The 17,645-nt window shown below is 50.1% G+C and overlaps 1 protein-coding gene across 1 annotated transcript; it reads right to left on the bottom strand.

The window, feature by feature from the left end:
- Positions 1 to 5,602: 5,602 nt before the first annotated feature.
- On the bottom strand, positions 5,603 to 14,304 carry LOC144279320 (epididymal sperm-binding protein 1-like). The gene is made up of 6 exons (XM_077840791.1): positions 14,196 to 14,304; positions 12,293 to 12,457; positions 11,489 to 11,627; positions 10,417 to 10,568; positions 6,993 to 7,157; positions 5,603 to 5,766 (listed from the first exon to the last, which is right to left on the bottom strand). Exons 1-6 carry the CDS (start codon positions 14,302 to 14,304, stop codon positions 5,603 to 5,605), a joined length of 894 nt encoding a protein of 297 aa, XP_077696917.1.
- Positions 14,305 to 17,645: the final 3,341 nt, after the last annotated feature.

The following is a 17,645-nucleotide window of genomic DNA, read 5'->3' as shown; positions in this document are numbered from 1 at the left end:
GGCCAAGGACACTGGGGCCTAGCGCGAGGGGGCTTCATCAACACTCGTGGTCTTCCATCCCCTCGAGTTACCTAGTGGCCATGCCCCAGTGTTCCCAACAGGCTGGAAGTTGAAGCTAGACAAATTCAGATTGGCAATAAGGTGTAATTTATTAACAGCGACGATAATTAACCATCAGAACAATTTACCAAGTGCTGGGCAGGGGAATTCTCTATCGCCGCTCATTTGGAAAGCTTGACAGACCGTTTTTCCAAAAGATTTGCTCTCAGTCAAATGGGAATTAATTCAGGGAAGAGCTAAAGCCTATGTCACACAGGAGGTCAGAGTAGATGATCACAGTGGTCCCCTCTTATTTTATAGTCTCCGATTCTGCAGGCACTCGAGGCCCACGCCAAGGGCTGGATTAAGGGCTAGGCACTATGGGCCTGGATGCACAGAGGGATTTAACTGTTGCAATGCTGAGCGTTGCAGGACCTACGCAGTGGGCCCCGGAAGATCACAGGAACGTGCTGCGATTCACAAAGCCCGAGCACTGCGCCTAGGTGGCTGCACAATGAATGCAGGGAGAAAGGAGCCGGAGAATAAGAGCGGCCAGAGCCAGCACACTGGGCGGGGAGCTGCCTAAGCTAGCTGATGGGAGCTGCGGATCAGAGGGGGCGTGTGCTAAGCCCCCACCCTTCTCTCAGAGGGGGGGCCTAAGGCCAGAGAGCAGGGAGGTGCCCTTTTCTGCTTGGAATCCACAACCAGGAGCTTTCTCTGGAGCTCGGTACCTCTGGTGTTTCGGCGAGCAGCGGCCCTCTCATAACTGTGAGCCCAGAGGTTGGAGAACTCCCCTGGAAGCCATGTTCCCATTCCCCCCATGAAGCAATGTTTTGGTCCCATGAGGCATTGCAAGCCCTTCCCAAAATGCCCTGCGGCTAGTTGCACTGTGGGAGAGCTTTACAGGAGCTCCTCCTTGCATGAACTTGCCTGAGATTCCCGAGCCAGTGAGCGGCCTTTGCACATGCCCACCGCATCCGGCCCTGCAAGGCTGTGAATAGCTCTTGGAGACAGGCATCCTGGCTCAGGGGGGTACAGAGCACAGGCCCGGAGGCAGAAACATAGGCACAGAAGGAAATTTTTGCTGCAAAAAACCCCCTGGTGGAACGTGGTCTCACCCCAGCCCTGACCCGTCTGTGACACAGTGCCACCCAACTCCCACACTGACCGGGAAAACAAATCAAATCACCTTCGCCTCACTCTCAGCCACCCCCCACTTTTTTCCAATTAATTTTGTTGTTGTCTATCTTCTGCCTGCGTCTCCTCGCAATCCCCTGGGCACGACCATTACTGATGCTCAGCGGAGCCACTTCGCGCTTCCTTTTTAACAAGCCCTGGTGGAATTCGCTTTGGTTACCTGCCTTTAATGAGGCAGCCGAGGCTCACGTCTTCCCCCATGGGGAGGGAGTTGTGGGTCTGCTTCTAGACTCTACATTGGGCCTGGCATCTGCGCAGCCAGATGTGGCCTCTGGATTTGGCTGGTGTTTTGGTGCCCACCTCCAGACATCTCAGTCCTGGTTTTCAGCACCCAGGATGCGAATTCAAGCAAAGAGATCACCCTTCTCCCTCAATTTTGGATCCCTCCTCTGGCTGCCCCTTCTCTAGCACATCAGACTTATGTGGTCTTCACTTTAAAGGCCCTTCCTGGTGTATTCCCCGCCCCACCTGGGCCACGACCACAACGCTGACCACTGAGAATAACTAACAGGCTAATTGTAGAACTGATCAATGAAATTGTTTTTAATTGTTCACTTTATTAATATAACTTCATAAGCAAAGTTTTACGAATGAAACAACATTCATTCATAAAACTGGTTACCCCAATAACTGGCTAATTGAGTTTCACTTTCAATCCAACTGCCGCTTAAATCGCTGAAACTTGCACTGGTTCAACATTGTAACTTCTGCTCACTGTTTGTCATTTATTATACTTGTCTACGTTGGAATTTCTGTTCCCTGTTTGCCATTCCTTACACTTGTCCATATTGTAACTCAAACTCCATTTTAACTTGTCCCAAACTCCATTTTAAAATGCTCACTCCATTTTGTAAAAGCTTGCTGCAACCTTCATTTTTGCAAAACCCTGCTGTAATCTTACTAGTGTAGTTTAGCTGTGTGAATGAGGTATGTATGGATGATGGAATCAACCTCCAGCCCCAGCCTGTCCTGATGAAATAAAGTGTAAACACCAATGGGTGAAGATGCAGACAACAGCCCTGAGAAAGCAAGAAGAGTCCATCCTCGAAAGAAAAGAACAAAAGTACAATTGTAGAAACATCAAAACCAGGTCCTAGGCTGAAAGTCACGTCTGCAATTGACGGGTGATCAATCACCCCGAACCCAGAGGCAGCGTGACACAGGAAGACCTAAAGACTCTGGATTCAAACTAAAGCCTATAAAAAGGATGGGTGAGATGGAAGACTTTGGAAGGTAACATTCTGCTGCCAACATGGAAGGGTATCGGTGTATGCCCGACAGAGACCCAGGTTTTCCTTGTGCCCGGCTTTCCTGGCCAGTTAGCCGCCACAAGCTAGGAACCCAAGCCACGAACTCAAGCTACATTCAGGACTGGTAACTATCTAGCAGCTGCAGAACATTTGGGGTGTGTGTGTGTGTGTGTGTGTGTGTGTATACATAGGTATTAGATATTAGTTATTGGTCTTAAATCAAATTGTGTTATAATAAACGTGACATCTTGTCTTGTCCCCTGAAACGATCCCGTGTAGTTTTATCTGTGATCCTGGGATCATAATGTGATCCTGGGAGATGTAAACATAGGAATCTCAAGGAGGAGCAGAGCGGTTACGTGCCCTCTGCATTTGGCCCTGGGGCAACCGCTGCTGGGATCCTGTGTCCAGTCCTGGGGGCCACCATTCAAAGAAGGATGCTGAGAAGTTGGAAAGGGTTCAGAGAAGAGCTGCAAGCATGATGAAAGGATGGGAAAACGTGGACTCCAGGAGCTGAGTTGGTTTATTTTAACACAGAGGAGGTGGAGCAGGGAGGATCAGGACCTACACAAGGAACAAATATTAAATAATGGACTTGCCAGTCTAGCCGACAAAGCTCTAACAAGATCCAATGGCCAGAAGTTGTATTAAACGAATTCAGACTGGAAATAAGGTGCACGTTTTTCACAGGGAGGGTAATTAACCCTTGGAATGATTTACCAGGGGTCACGGTGGGTTCACCATCACTGGGGATTTTTATATCAAACCTGAATGTTTTTCTAAAAGATCTGCGCTAGCTCAGGCAGGAATTGTTTCGGGGAAGTTCTCTGGCCTGTGTTATACAGGAGGTCAGACTAGATGATCACAATGGCCCCTTCTGGCCTTCGAATCTATGGGATCTATGAACATTTGGACTTAAACCAGCTGCAGCTGCATTGGAGTCAATAGTGCCAGATCCCCGGCTGGTGGCAATCGGCCACAGCTCCATCAGAGTCAATGGGGAGGGCCCCCAGCTGGTATGAATCAGCCATCGCTCCATTGGAGTCAATGGGGCAGGCCCCCAGCTGGTGTCAGTGGGTGCTGTTCCATTACTGCCATCAAGTCGGCATCACTCCATCATTTAAATACTGACCCACACCCACTGAGGCCAGCTGGGGATCTGGCTCCCTTGCCATTTGCAAGCACGGAAATGATCAGTTAAGGCACCTAAAGATTCATGGCAGGACCTGAGCGCTGCTGAAAACTCAGATAGTGTGTTATTGTCACCTTCAAAATAAGAGGTGAAAACTTGACCAGAGCTTTGCCATTGATGTCAATGGAGCCAGGACTTCACCCAACCTCACGAAGATCACAGAGCCATTTCCACTGGGCGTTTTGGGTAATTTCCCTCCAACGCATCAACCATGAACATAAAACTGGTCAGGCCAGGCCAGACCCAAGATCTGACTAGTTCAGTATCTCTGGCAATGGAAGCATGACAAGCTTCAGAGAAAGCACTGGAGAAATGTGGGGTAATCTGTCTCCCGTGATGTTCCCTTCCTGACCACTAAGAGCGATCATCTTCAACCCTGAAGCATGAGGATTTATAACCCTTCCAATAAGCCATGTTCATTGGGAAATGCCCAATATGCATCAGAAGCAAAAGCCATCACATTGTCATCCTCACCCCAGGGATATGGACAGGTCATTTATTTGCCTTCTGCCTGGACACCGAAGTCGCAGATGCCGTGTTTCAAAAGATGCTTTATTTGAATTTACTAAAATCAACCAGAGAAATGAGCCCATTTGGATTTGGATTCAAGGGTGATTATGCCCCTGGCATCTGTTGATCAGAAGCGATCTTTGTCCAGAGCGGGGCTCATTCCTTTCATTTAATTTCAAATGTCATCATTCTGTCTCCTCCCGGCTCTGGGGCTGTCACCTGAAAAGGACAGAAGGACAGACCTTCAGCACCACTTCACTGGCTAGGCAGCGGGACGGAAGAAAAGGATCTAGGGGTTCGGGTGTATCACAAATTGAATATAAGTTGACCGCATGGTGAGGTTGTGAAAAAGGCAAATATAATTTTGAGGTGTATGAATGGGAGCATCGTATGTCAGACATGGGAGGACATTGTCCTGCTGTAGTTGGCATTGGTGAGGTCTCAGCTGGAGGACAGTGCCCAGTTTCGGGTACTGCACTTGAAAAAAGATGTGGGCAAATTGGAGAGAGTCCAGAGAAGAGCAACCAAAATGCTCAGAGATTTAGAAAACCTGACCTAGGAGGAGAGGTTGAGAAAATTGGGCAGGTTGTGTTTTGAGAAGAGAAGGCTGAGGGGGGACCTGATAACAATCTTCAAATATGCCAAAGGTTGCTAGAAAGAGGATGGAGAACAATTGTTCTCCACGGCCACCGAGGGATAGCAAGGAGGAACTGGCTGAGTTTGCAGCTAGGGAGATTTAGGTTAGATACTAGGAAAAACTTGCTAGCTCTACAGATAGTTCGGCTCTGGAGCAGGTTACCTAGGGAAGGTTGTGGCATCCCCATCATTGGAGGTTGGACAAACACCTGTCATGGATGGTTTAGGAATATTTGGTCCTGCCTCAGCATGGGGTCGGGGGGAGGGGGCTGGGTTTTGAGGTCCCTTCCATCCCTATATCAATATAATTCTATAGTTGGGTGGTTGGTGGATGGGTTGGATGGGTGACTGTGGATAGGGATGGATGAGTGGGTGGATGGATGCATATGGGAATGTATGGATGGGTGTGTATGGGGATGTATGGATAGACACAGAGTCGCTGAGATCAGGACCCATTATGCCAGGTGCCGCCCAGACATAGAATCACAGAGATCGGGATCCCCTTGCACCGGCTGCTGCAGACAGTTGCTGCCTGGAAGAGATCCCAGTGTAAGCAGACAAAAGAAGCAGGATCACACACCCCTGGTCCAGATGGGGATGCTATACTGATGTGCATCCGATGAAGTGAGCTGTAGCTCACGAAAGCTTATGCTCAGATACATTTGTTAGTCTCTAAGGTGCCACAAGTCCTCCTTTTCTTTTTGTGAATACAGACTAACACGGCTGCTACTTTGAAACCTATAAACAGAGGCCATCCCATCGCCCTGTCCTACCTGTCTCAGGCAGGGCAGTAGCTCCACTGATGGTCCCAGTCATAGTTGTCTGTGCTGGAACACCAGAACTTCCCCCTGGCCTCCGCCAGGTTGGTGCAGGTGTGGAATTTAAACTTCTTGTCGATGAAGGGGAAGACACAGGGCTTTCGGTGGAAGGGGCGGTCGTAGTCTGCAGACCAAACACACTGACAGCGGGTGAACACCTTGGCCAGAATCATGGGCAACGCATAGCAAATGCAGGCGGCATCAGACCATGAGCAAACATTTTGTTAGGTGGTTCCCCATGCAGCTTAGGGCTCAGGGAGAGAGCGCGGCCCCATAGACAGGGGCACCAGGCAGAGCAACGAGAGACTTGGGTGCTATGCCTGGCTCTGCTGGGTGACCTTTCACAAGGCACAGCCCAGCTCCATGCCTCTGTTTCCCCACTTCTGCAACATGGGGCTAACGAGCCAAAGATGCCAAGGGGACAGGCAAAAAATGTCTGTGGTGTTGGGGATTGCATATGCAAAATGTGTTAGGTGGTTTGTGAGTCTGTGGGGAAGTGCATTTAGCCAGTTTATACACGCACAAGTGGTTAGACACAACCACACCCCAGATGTGTTTTGGGGGTACATCCTCGGTGGTTATTACGTGCATTAGTCAAGGCCTCTAGATACTAGTGTGAGATCTGGGATCCCTTTTGCTGGGGTCCCTTTTGCTGAGATCAGGGCACTGAATGCCACCCAGACACAGTCACCGAGATCGGGGCCCTGTCACGTCGCGTGCTGCCCAGACACAGAGTCACCAAGATCGGGGCCTCATCGCTCCGGGTGCTGCCCAGACACAGAATCACTGAGATTGGGGTTGTGCCAGGCGCTATCCAGACAGACAGAGACCGAGAGTCCCTGTCTCAAAGCGCTGCCAATCTAAACAGCCAATAGAAGGAGCCCCTCTGCTCGAGGGCAATTTGGGGGATGGTCTTAAGAACTGCTCCCCATGAACTTCAGCTTGCTCAGCATTTCCTAAGGGGCGGGGGATGGGGACCAAAAAACCAACCAACCAGTTCCTAACTGAATCACCCAAGGAGTCTATGACAGAATTGAACCAGGTCTCAGTGAGCCGAACACCTTAACCGCAAGGCTCAGCTTCAAGTTGCAGTGGGGGAGGTTTAGATTGGATATTAGGAAAAACTTTTTCACTAAGAGGGTGGTGAAACACTGGAATGCGTTGCCTAGGGAGGTGGTGGAATCTCCTTCCTTGGAAGTTTTTAAGGTCAGGCTTGACAAAGCCCTGGCTGGGATGATTTAACTGGGAATTGGTCCTGCTTCGAGCAGGGGGTTGGACTAGATGACCTTCAGGGGTCCCTTCCAACCCTGATATTCTATGATTCTATGATTCCTCCGCCCCCTGCCTTACCTGGTGTGGAGCAGTAAGTCCACTTCTTGTCCACCTCGTAATTCCTGGTGGTGCTGCACCACAGGTGGCCCGAGCTCTCCCCGTTGCTGGTGCAGGTGTGGTGCATTTGTTTGTTGTAGAGGAAGGGGAACGCACAGCTCTTTCCTGCCGCGTTCCCACCCAGGACTAGGGAGGCAAAGCGAGGTGGTTATAGACTCCGCCAACACGCCCACCTGCCCACGGACTAACAGCTCCCGCATCCCACTATGACCTGGCCACCTATTGCGAATAGCCAAGAAATCTCAGGTAGGCTTTATGGATTCATAGATCCCATGGCCAGATGTGTCCACTGTGATCGTACAGTCTGAACTCCTGTGGAACACAGGCCAGTGAGTGTCCACCAGTTCTCTCTGTATTGAACCCAATAACTTGGGTTTCACTAAAGTGTCTTCTAGAACGGCGTTTAATCTGGATTTGCGTTACCTAGGGAGGTGGTAGAATCTCCTTCCTTAGAAGTTTTTAAGGTCAGGCTTGACAAAGCCCTGGCTGGGATGATTTAATTGGGGATTGGTCCTGCTTTGAGCAGGGGGTTGGACTAGATGACCTCCTGAGGTCCCTTCCAACCCTGATATTCTATGATTCTATGACATTATCATGGCTAAAGCATCTTCCAGGAGGGCCAACAGGAACCTGGCTTCCCAAATCCCACTGAGGTCAGTCCCTCCTTCGGTTCTGGATCTGATTCTATGGCTGCTCCTAAACCCTGGCCTTGAGCCTTTCCTGAAGGAATCCTTAGAGGCTCATTCAGCTGCTGGGAGGGGTGTGCTGAAAGCCAGGTTTCCACCCACCAATCAGATAGAGACCCACTGCACAACTCCCATTGGCATCCAAGTGTCACAACTTCTCATTGGCTCAGGGGGACAGCAGAGAGGTGATGCGAACACACAGGAGATCCGGAGGCTCCTGGACAACTTGGTAAATAGAAGTGGATGAAACTTTTCAGATGAAATGTTTTTGGCGAAAAGTACAGATTCAGTGAAACCAAAGTATATTGTGAATGCGTGTCAGTTATGTTGGATTGTTCATGTCGAAAAAACAACCAAAACCTTCAGAAAAAGTCAATTCTTCAATTCAAAACAACTTCTGCTTTCAAAATTTCCTTCTATTTTATTAAAACCAAAGTTTAGATAGTTTAAAAAATGTTCAAAATTGAAATGAAATGTTCAACCCAAAGGGATTTTTCCCCCTAAATTTTTAATTAAATGAACATTAAAAAAAAATCATTTTTGGGATCCACTCAAAATAATTTTGTTTCCTGATTTTTTAATTCATCAAAAGTTTTAAAGAAAATTTCAATTCCAGGATCCACCCAAAATGGTTTTCCCCCCCGATCTTTCAAATCACGGAAAATTTCCAACACGTTTGTTTCCGGGATCCTCCCAAAACACATTGTTCCCCATTTTTTGTTGATTAATTGAAAACTCTGAAATATTTCATTTTCTGGATAACCTGAGACAAAAGTTTTTGTAATTTTTTGACTCACTGAAAATTTCAGACATTTCATTTTAGGAATCCACTCAAAACCATTTCCCTGACTTTGCAATGCAATGACAATTTTAAAAAAAATGAACTTTCACGATCCACCTGAAATGATTCCCCCACCCCTGGTTTTTGATTCACTGACAATTTCAAAAAAATTCATTTTCACGGCAACCCATGACAAGTTTCCCCTCTGATTTTTCAGAACCATCAGCAAACCAAAAACTAGTTATTTGCCCAGCTGTATAAGTAAAACCCGAGTCAGATCTGCCCCAGAGAGAACGTACAAAGCGGACTGGATACTGGTATCGGGGGCTGGTATCGGGGCAGTAGCTCCACAGCTTATTCCGGTCTCAGTTGTGAGTTGTGGCGCACCAGAAATGTCCTATCTTGTCTCCAGCGTTGGTGCAGCTGGAAAATAGCTGGGTTTTGTAGACAAAAGGAAACGTGAAGCCCTGGCCATTGGAGTTCCCCCCGTAGGCTGCAAAGGCAATGAGCAAAGGCAAGTGAACAGCAGGAAATGTTTAATGATTAATTATTAATGATTTAATGTTCCATGATTTAGATAACGGCATAGAAACAATTAGGAGTCCTGTGGCACGTTAAAGACTAACACATTTATTTGGGCATAAGCTTTCGTGGGTAAAAAACCCACTTCTGAAGTAAATTTTTTAGTCTTTAAGATAACACCGGACTCCTCGTTGTTTTTGTGGGTACAGACTAACACGGCTACCCCTCTGATACTTTGCATAATAGCATAGAGAGTACACTTATAAAGTTTGCGGACAATACCAAGCGGGGAGGGGTTGCAAGTGCTTTGGAGGATAGGATTAACATTGAAAATGATCTGGACAAACTGGAAAAATGGTCTGAAGTAAATAGGATGAAATTCAATAAGGACAAATGCAAAGTACTCCACTTAGGAAGGAACAATCAGATGCACGCATACAAAAGGGGAAAGGACTGCCTTTGAAGGAGTACTGCAGAAAGGGATCTGGGGGTTAGAATGGATCACAAACTAAATATGAATCAATAGTGTAACACTGTTGCAAAAAAAGCAAACATCATTCTGGGCTGTATTAGCAGGAGTGTTGTAAGCAAGACACGAGAAGTAATTCTTCCGCTCTACTCCACACTGATTAAGCCTCAACTGGAGTATTGTGTCCAGTTCTGGGCGCCACATTTCAGGAAAGATTGGAGAAAGTCCAGTGTAGAGCAACAAAAATGATTAAAGGTCTAGAAAGCATGACCTATGAGGGAAGATTGAAAAACATTGGGTTTGTTTAGTCTGGAGAAGAGAAGACTGAGAGGAGGGAGAAAATTGTTCTCGTTAACCTCTGAGGATAGGACAAGACGCAATGGGCTTAAATTGAATCAAGGGAGATTTAGGTTGGACATTAGGAAAAACTTCCTAACCGTCAGAGTGGTTAAGCTCTAGAATAAATTGCCCAGGGAGGTTGTGGAATCTCCATTACTGGGGATTTTTAAGAGCAGGTTGGACAAACACCTGTCAGAGATGGTCTAGATAATACTTGGTCCTGCCATGAGTGCAGGGGACTGGGCTAGATGACCTCTCAAGGTCCCTTCCAGTTCTATGATTCTATGAAAGCCAAAGAGTTTTCTTAGCAAAAAAGAAAAGCTGGGGTGGGGGTGTCTCGTCTCACTGCTGCGGCGAAAGCCAAAGATAATTTTTAACAGTGGGTGAATGGCGTTGTGTCTAGGAGCATGGGATCATCCTGGAGGCCCCTCTGATGGCTGCATCACCAGGAGATGCCAGGGAATTTGGTTGCACAGGGGAAGCCATTTGTAGCACACAGCCCCTCCAGCGACCTCATTTGGTCCGCAAGACCGGGCGATAGCACTCCCTGTGCCGACATGGAACGCTCTGGTCATGGCCGGGACTCACCCTCGCTCAAGCAGAAGTGCCAGTAATGGTCTTTGTCGTAGTTGGGAGTGGTAGCACACCAGGGCCTTCCCATCTGGTCATCGACGGCCGTACAGCTGTGGTAGGTCTTGCCCTTATAGATGAAAGGGAAGACACCAGGGGAGCTCTCCGAACTCCCCCACACCGCGGATGGAGAAAGAGGCAAGGGAGGAAAGGGTTAAAACAGGGCAGAAGGTAGGACGCAGGGCGGCCGATTTGCTGGGGAAATGGGGGGCAAATTTTCCCAACAAAACAATATTTTTAAGTGGAAAAACTGCCAATTCACGGGAACCGAAAGTGTTTCAACATTTTGATGCATTTTGCCAGTTTTGATGCATTTCCTGACTTGAAAAGATGTCGAGGGAAAAAAATGTGGAAATGTTTAGACATGTTTGAAATGAAAAAACAAAACCCTGGGTTCCTTGTTGTGAGCACCTTTTTGTTTTGAAATTTAAGCTCATTAGAGTGAAAAAAAAGTTAAGAAACAGGAAAAAAGGTGGAAATGGAAACAAAGTTTCAAAATGATCGAAATGAAACGTTTCAACTTAGCCGAATTGAAAGAGAGTTTGGGTTTTCAGTTCATGAATATTTTCGAGGTTTCATTTTTGCCCCTCCTATCAAAGATGGGAAAAATGTTGAACTCCCAAAATATTTCTAGGGTAGGAAAAAGACTCCTTCCCAGATCCAATGTCTCAATCTGTTGCCCAGACAGTCGCTGAGATTTGGGCCCCGTCGCACTAGTTGCTGCCCAGTCAGAGAATCACTGAGATCAAGGCCCTCTCAGGCCAGGTGCTACCCAGACACACACTCACTGAGATCGGGGCCCCATCGGGCTGGGCGCTGCCCAGATACAGAGACTCTGAGATTGGGGCCCGTCACGCCGGGCGCTGCCTAGACACAGAGTCACTGAGATCAGGGCCCCGTCGGGTTGGGCATTGCCCAGACAGCCACTGAGATTGGGGCCCTGTTGCACTGGGTGCTGCCCATACCAGCTGCAAACTGCACCCACTCTTTGTGTCTCTCCTGGCCCCACGTACCTGCCGTGCTGCAGTACCTCCATTTATGGTCCGCTTCGTAGTTGCTCATGGTGGCACACCAGGGCCGCTTCCTGTCATCCATGGTACAAGCCGTGTACTTCCTGCCTTTGTACCTGAACGGGAACGTACAAGGCTCCTCTGAGTTCTCACCAAGCACTGGGAGAGATGAGGCAGGGGAGGGAGATGGGATGTGGGAGACACGGGAAACAGAGAGCATGCTGGGTAATGTGGCTCACACTCAAACCAGAACCACCCCAAGTTGAGCCTGTGTCCAGTTAAATAAAAACCCTGAGCCCCCCAGCAGCCGGGCGACTGCCCTCCAACCACCCCGGAGTAGTACAGGGAATGGGGGTCAGGGTTATGGGGCACTGGCAGAGTTGTGGGGGAAGCTAGGGTTGCCAACTTTCTAATTGCAGAAAACCAAATACCCTTGCCCCGCCACTTCTCTGGGGCCTCACCCCTGCTCACTCCATCCCCTTCCCTCTGTCGCTCGCTCTCCCCATCTTTCACTCACTCTCTCATTTTCACCGGGCGGGGGCAGGGGGTTGGGGTATGGGAGGGGATGCAGGTTCTGGGGTGGGGCCGGGGAAGAGGGGTTTGGGGTGTGGGAGGGGGCTCTGGGGTGGGGCAGAAGGGAGGGATGTGGGAGGGGTGCGGGCTCTGGGATGGGGCTGGAGATGAGGGGTTTGGGGTGCGGGCTCTGGGGTGTGGCTGGAGTGAGGGGTTTGGGGTGCGGGCTCTGGGGTGTGGCTGGAGTGAGGGGTTTGGGGATGTGGGCTCTGAGCAACGCTGACTTCAGGCAGGTCCTGGGAAGCAGTGACATGTCCCTCTGGCTTCTAGGCCGTCCGTGTCCATGTCGTAGTTTGCTGTGGCGGTGCACCAGGGCTTGGCCCTGTGGCTCCACTCCGTGATGCACGTGTGGAAGGTGCGACCCTGGTACACAAAGGGGAAGAAGCAGGGCTGGCCACCTGTATTTCCGCCGTAGACTGGGGGAGACACAGACAGGGATTGTCAGGGGGTGGGACGCCCTGGGGGCAGCGCAGATGGGTGTGGACCCCTCACCCCACGCTGTCCTAGGTTCAGATGCTTAATAAACCCTCCTGTTTTATGCTGTCTGAGTGTTCATAGAATCATAGAATATCAGGGTTGGAAGGGACCTCAGGAGGTCATCTAGTCCAACCGCCTGCTCAAAGCAGGACCGATCCCCAATTAAATCATCCCAGCCAGGGCTTTGTCAAGCCTGACCTTAAAAACTTCTAAGGAAGGAGATTCCACCACCTCCCTAGGTAACGCATTCCAGTGTTTCACCACCCTCCTAGTGAAAAAGTTTTTCCTAATATCCAACCTAAACCTCCCCCACTGCAACTTGAGACCATTACTCCTTGTCTTGTCCTCTTCTACCACTGAGAATAGTCTAGAACCATCCTCTCTGGAACCACCTCTCAGGTAGTTGAAAGCAGCTAGCAAATCTCCCCTCATTCTTCTCTTCTGCAGACTAAACAATCCCAGCTCCCTCAGCCTCTCCTCATAAGTCATGTGTTCCAGACCCCTAATCATTTTTGTTGCCCTTCGCTGGACTCTCTCCAATTTATCCACATCCTTCTTGTAGTGTGGGGCCCAAAACTGGACACAGTACTCCAGATGAGGCCTCACCAATGTCGAATAGAGGGGGACGATCACGTCCCTTGATCTACTCGCTATGTCCCTACTTATACATCCCAAAATGCCATTGGCCTTATTGGCAACAAGGGCAACCTGCTGACTCATATCCAGCTTCTCGTCCACTGTCACCCCTAGGTCCTTTTCCGCAGAACTGCTGCCTAGCCATTCGGTCCCTAGTCTGTAGCTGTGCATTGGGTTCTTCCGTCCTAAGTGCAGGACCCTGCACTTATCCTTATTGAACCTCATCAGATTGCTTCGGTCTAGGGATCAGGGGGGCATTATTCCCTCTGGGAGTGGAGGCCCCCGGGGTCCAGAGTGAGTGGACTCCCTGAAGGGGAGCACGGTGAGAGACAGGCATGCTAAGGCTCGGAGAGGTGCGGCTCCAGGAGGTGGAGGGGCTTAACCCCCGAGATACAGTGGACCCCCGAGAAGGGCTGTCGCACTGAAGGGGGTTCCCCCCACGGACCACAGGGGGCCAAGAGTGGGCATGACCTGTGAGTCCATGACAAAGGGTTTGACCCAGAGACAGACAGATGGCAGGGGTGTACTGGGCTAGACAGACAAAGAAGGGGTGTATGGGGTTAGAGAGAGAGACAAAGGGGGGTGTATGGGGCTAGACAGACAGAGAGGGGTATATGGGGCTAAACAGACGGATGGGGAGTACATGGGGTTAGACAGACAGACAGAGGTGGGTATATGGGGCTAGACAGACAGACAGGGTGCATGGGTTAGACAGACAGATGGACGGGGTGGCTCTGCCCTGGAGGTGTCGCTGGGGCGGGTGCCAGGAAGATGGTGGTCAAACGCCTGGCCGTGGCCAGACCCGCCAGCTCCGGGCGTGAGGGATCACAAGTGGGGAACACGACGGTCGTCTGTGCTGCCCGGCGCTGCCCCCTGTCCCCATCCCGTCCCCCGGCTTCTTCCCCATCCTGACCCCATCCTGTCCCCCAGCTGCCCCCCATGCTCATCCCATCCCCTGGCTGCCCCTGCCCCATCCCCCGGCTTCCCCCATGTTCCGCCCCCTGGCTGCCCCCATTCCGTGTCCCACCCCTGGGCACTCACCCTCCTCAGAGCAGAACCTGTAGGCCTTGTCCCAGTCGTAGCTGGCCGTGGTGGTCGCACCAGGGCCAGCTGCTGCCCACGGTCGTGCAGTCTGTGTAGACCTTGCCATTGTAGGTGAAGGGGAAGATGCAGGGGGCAGGGTCCGTGCCTGGCCATGAACAAGGGGCAGAGATCAGAAAAGGGGGCGATGGCCACCAGGGGGCCCCTCCAAGCCTAGCAGGGAGAGCCCTGGGCCGGGGGTCAGGATGCCTGGGTTCTAGCCATGGCTCAGGGAGGAAAGGGGGTGTTGTGGTTTGAGCAGGGGGGCTGGGAGCCAGGACTTCTGGGTTCTCTCCCTGGCTCTGGGAGATGAAGGGAGGGGTGTCTAATGGTTGGCGGGGGGGGGGGGGGGGGCTGGGAGCCAGGATTCCTGGGTTCTCTCCCTGGCTCTGGGAGAGGAAGGGAGGAGTGTCTAATGGTTGGCGGGGGGGGGGCGGCTGGGAGCCAGGACTTCTGGGTTCTCTCCCTGGCTCTGGGAGATGAAGGGAGGGGTGTCTAATGGTTGGCGGGGGGGGGCGGCTGGGAGCCAGGATTCCTGGGTTCTCTCCCTGGCTCTGGGAGAGGAAGGGAGGAGTGTCTCATGGTCTGGGGGAGGGGCTGAGAGCCAGGACTCCTGGGTTCTCTCCCTGGCTCTGGGAGGGGAAGGGCGGGGTGTCTAGTGGTCAGGGGGAGGGCCTGGGAGCCAGGACTCCTGGGTTCTCTCCCTACCTTGGGGAGGAGAGGGGCGGGGGGTCTAGTGGTCAGAGCAGAGCAGACTGAGAAACTCCTTCTGTCCATCTCCGACCCCCTGCCAGGCTGGTATGTCACACACCGCTTCACAAAACACAGTGTGCTACTCTGCACAACGGCAGCATGACCCACTGCACTACACACGCACACCACACCACAGTCCCCACACCACGACACTAATCAACAACACTCTGCTCCACAATACACAGTGTATTACACTCCTCAACACAACAAAACAGTCTCTTGAACAGCACCGTACGACTCCATCGCACAACACGCTGCTCCACAACACAATCTGTTACACCTCACACCACACAGCTACACAACGACAGACTGCTCCTTGGCACACACTCTCCTACACTGCTCCACAACACAACAGCACACTGTTCCACAACACGCACTCTACTACACAACACAACATGCGCTCCACAACACAACAGCCTGCTCCACAACATGAATTCTACTACTACACAACACAACACACTGCTACACAACATGCATTCTAATACACAACACAACACACCGCTACACAACAAGCATTCTTCTACACAACACAACAGGTTTCTCCACAACATCCCACACTCCACTACACAACACACCACTCCCCAACATACACTCCACTACAACACACTGCTCCACAACATATGCTTGACTACACGACACACTGCTCCACAACATGCATTCTACTACACAACACGCCTGCTTCACAACACTACACACCACTACCCAACATGCACTCCGCTGCACTACAACACACTGCTCCACAACACATACTTTACTACACAACACAACAACACACTGCTCCACAACACAACTGCACACTGCTCCACAACATGCACTCTACTACACACCAACAGCCTGCTGCACAGCCGCACACTCTACCACACTACACAACAACACACACCGACCCGAGACAATCCCTGCCTCCCTTACTCTGGGTCCCCTAGCAGAGCAGTGCCAGGGCCCAGGCCAGAATGCACGTGGCTGCGGGTGAAGCCATTGTCCTGTCCCCACTGTCCCAGCCCCGGAGCCGCAGCCCCATATATACAGCCTCCCTTGGGGGCTCCTCGGCTTGGCCGCCGCCAGGGGATTACCAGATGGTTTGCCACCTCACCACTCTGCCACGCCCATGGCAAATCATCAGCCCTCTGCTTCCTGAAACCTGAGCCCCCCTGCCCACACCTCACTCCTTGCCCATGACCGTCTCATTGTCCCCCACAAAGCTACCCCCAAAGCCCAGGGGCCCAGATCCTGACAAAGCGATTCAAAATCAGTGGAAATTAGGTGCTTAAATACCCGCGTGGCTTTGGAGAAATGGGAGATTCAATCCCTCCTGAATATGGCGGGCCGGGAATTTTTGCCACGACTTTCCAGCTGGAAATGCAGCTCTGGTGCAAGTGACATGGCCCATGGGAAAAAGTGGCTTTTGACACATTGCTTGTCTTGAAAAAGGAACATTTGAAATTGCTGAAAGGAGCTGTTCAGAAATTCCAGGACAGTTTTGGGGCATTTTCAAGACCTACCCACCTTTGTAATACGGAAACAATCACGCAAAATTAAAGGTCCACCGAGCACCCTCGTGCATTCTGTAATTTATGGGTAGCCCCAACTGTGCCGGTTTGGAGATTTTGGAAACAGAAAAGTTCTGGTTTGGAATGGATTTTTGTCTAGAAATTTCAGTTAATTGGTAATGGGAGAAAAAAGTAGAAAATAAAAAAATAGGTCAAAACTGAAACAAAACAATTCAAACTTACTGCCAGGATTGATTCATATGGAGTTTGTTTTTTTATTTTTGGTGTATGAAAATTTTTGAGGTTTTGACTTTTCGTGATGGCAAATTTTTGAGACTTCACTTTTCCGTGTCAGAAAAATGCCAAGATTTCCCCTTCTTGTGATGAGCAAATTTAAGATTTCAGTATTTCAGGACAGGAATATTTTTGAGATTTTCACTTTTCGTGATAAGAACATAAGAATGTCCCTTCTGGGTCAGACCAAAGGTCCACCTATTCCAGTATCCTGTCCTCCAACAGTGGCCAATGCCAGGTGCTCCAGAGGGAATGAACAGAACAGGGAATCATCAAGTGATCCATCCCCTGTCTCTTATTCCCAGCTTCTGACAACCAGAGGCTAGGGACACCATCCCTGCCCATCCTGGCTAATAGCCATTGATGGACCTATCCTCTATGAATTTATCTAGTTCTTCTTTGAACCCTGTTATAGTCTTGGCCTTAATAACATCCTCTGGCAAGGAGTTCCACAGGTTGACTGTGTGTTTTGTGAAGAAATACTTCCTTTTATTTGTTTTAAACCTGCTGCCTATTAATTTCATTTGGTGACCCCTAGTTCTTGTGTTATGAGAAGCAGTAAACAATACTTCCTTATCTACTTTCTCTACACCAGTCATGATTTTATAGATCTCAATCATATCTCCCCTTCACCGTCTCTTTTCCAAGCTGAAAAGTCCCAGTGTTATTAATCTCTCCTCATATAGAAGCCATTCCATACCCCTAATCATTTTTGTTGCCCTATTCTGAACCTTTTCCAATTCCAATGTATCTTTTTTGAGAGATGGGGCAACCACATCTGCATGCAATATTCAAGATGTGGGCGTACCATGGATTTATATAGAGGCAACACAGAATCATAGAATATCAGGGATGGAAGGGACCTCAGGGAGGTCAT

The sequence above is a fragment of the Eretmochelys imbricata genome, chromosome 23 (genome assembly GCF_965152235.1).
Source record: "Eretmochelys imbricata isolate rEreImb1 chromosome 23, rEreImb1.hap1, whole genome shotgun sequence".
In the NCBI taxonomy this organism is placed as follows: domain Eukaryota; kingdom Metazoa; phylum Chordata; order Testudines; family Cheloniidae; genus Eretmochelys; species Eretmochelys imbricata.
The sequence above is the reverse complement of the archived record's forward strand: the minus strand, read 5'-3'. Positions and strand labels throughout refer to the sequence as shown.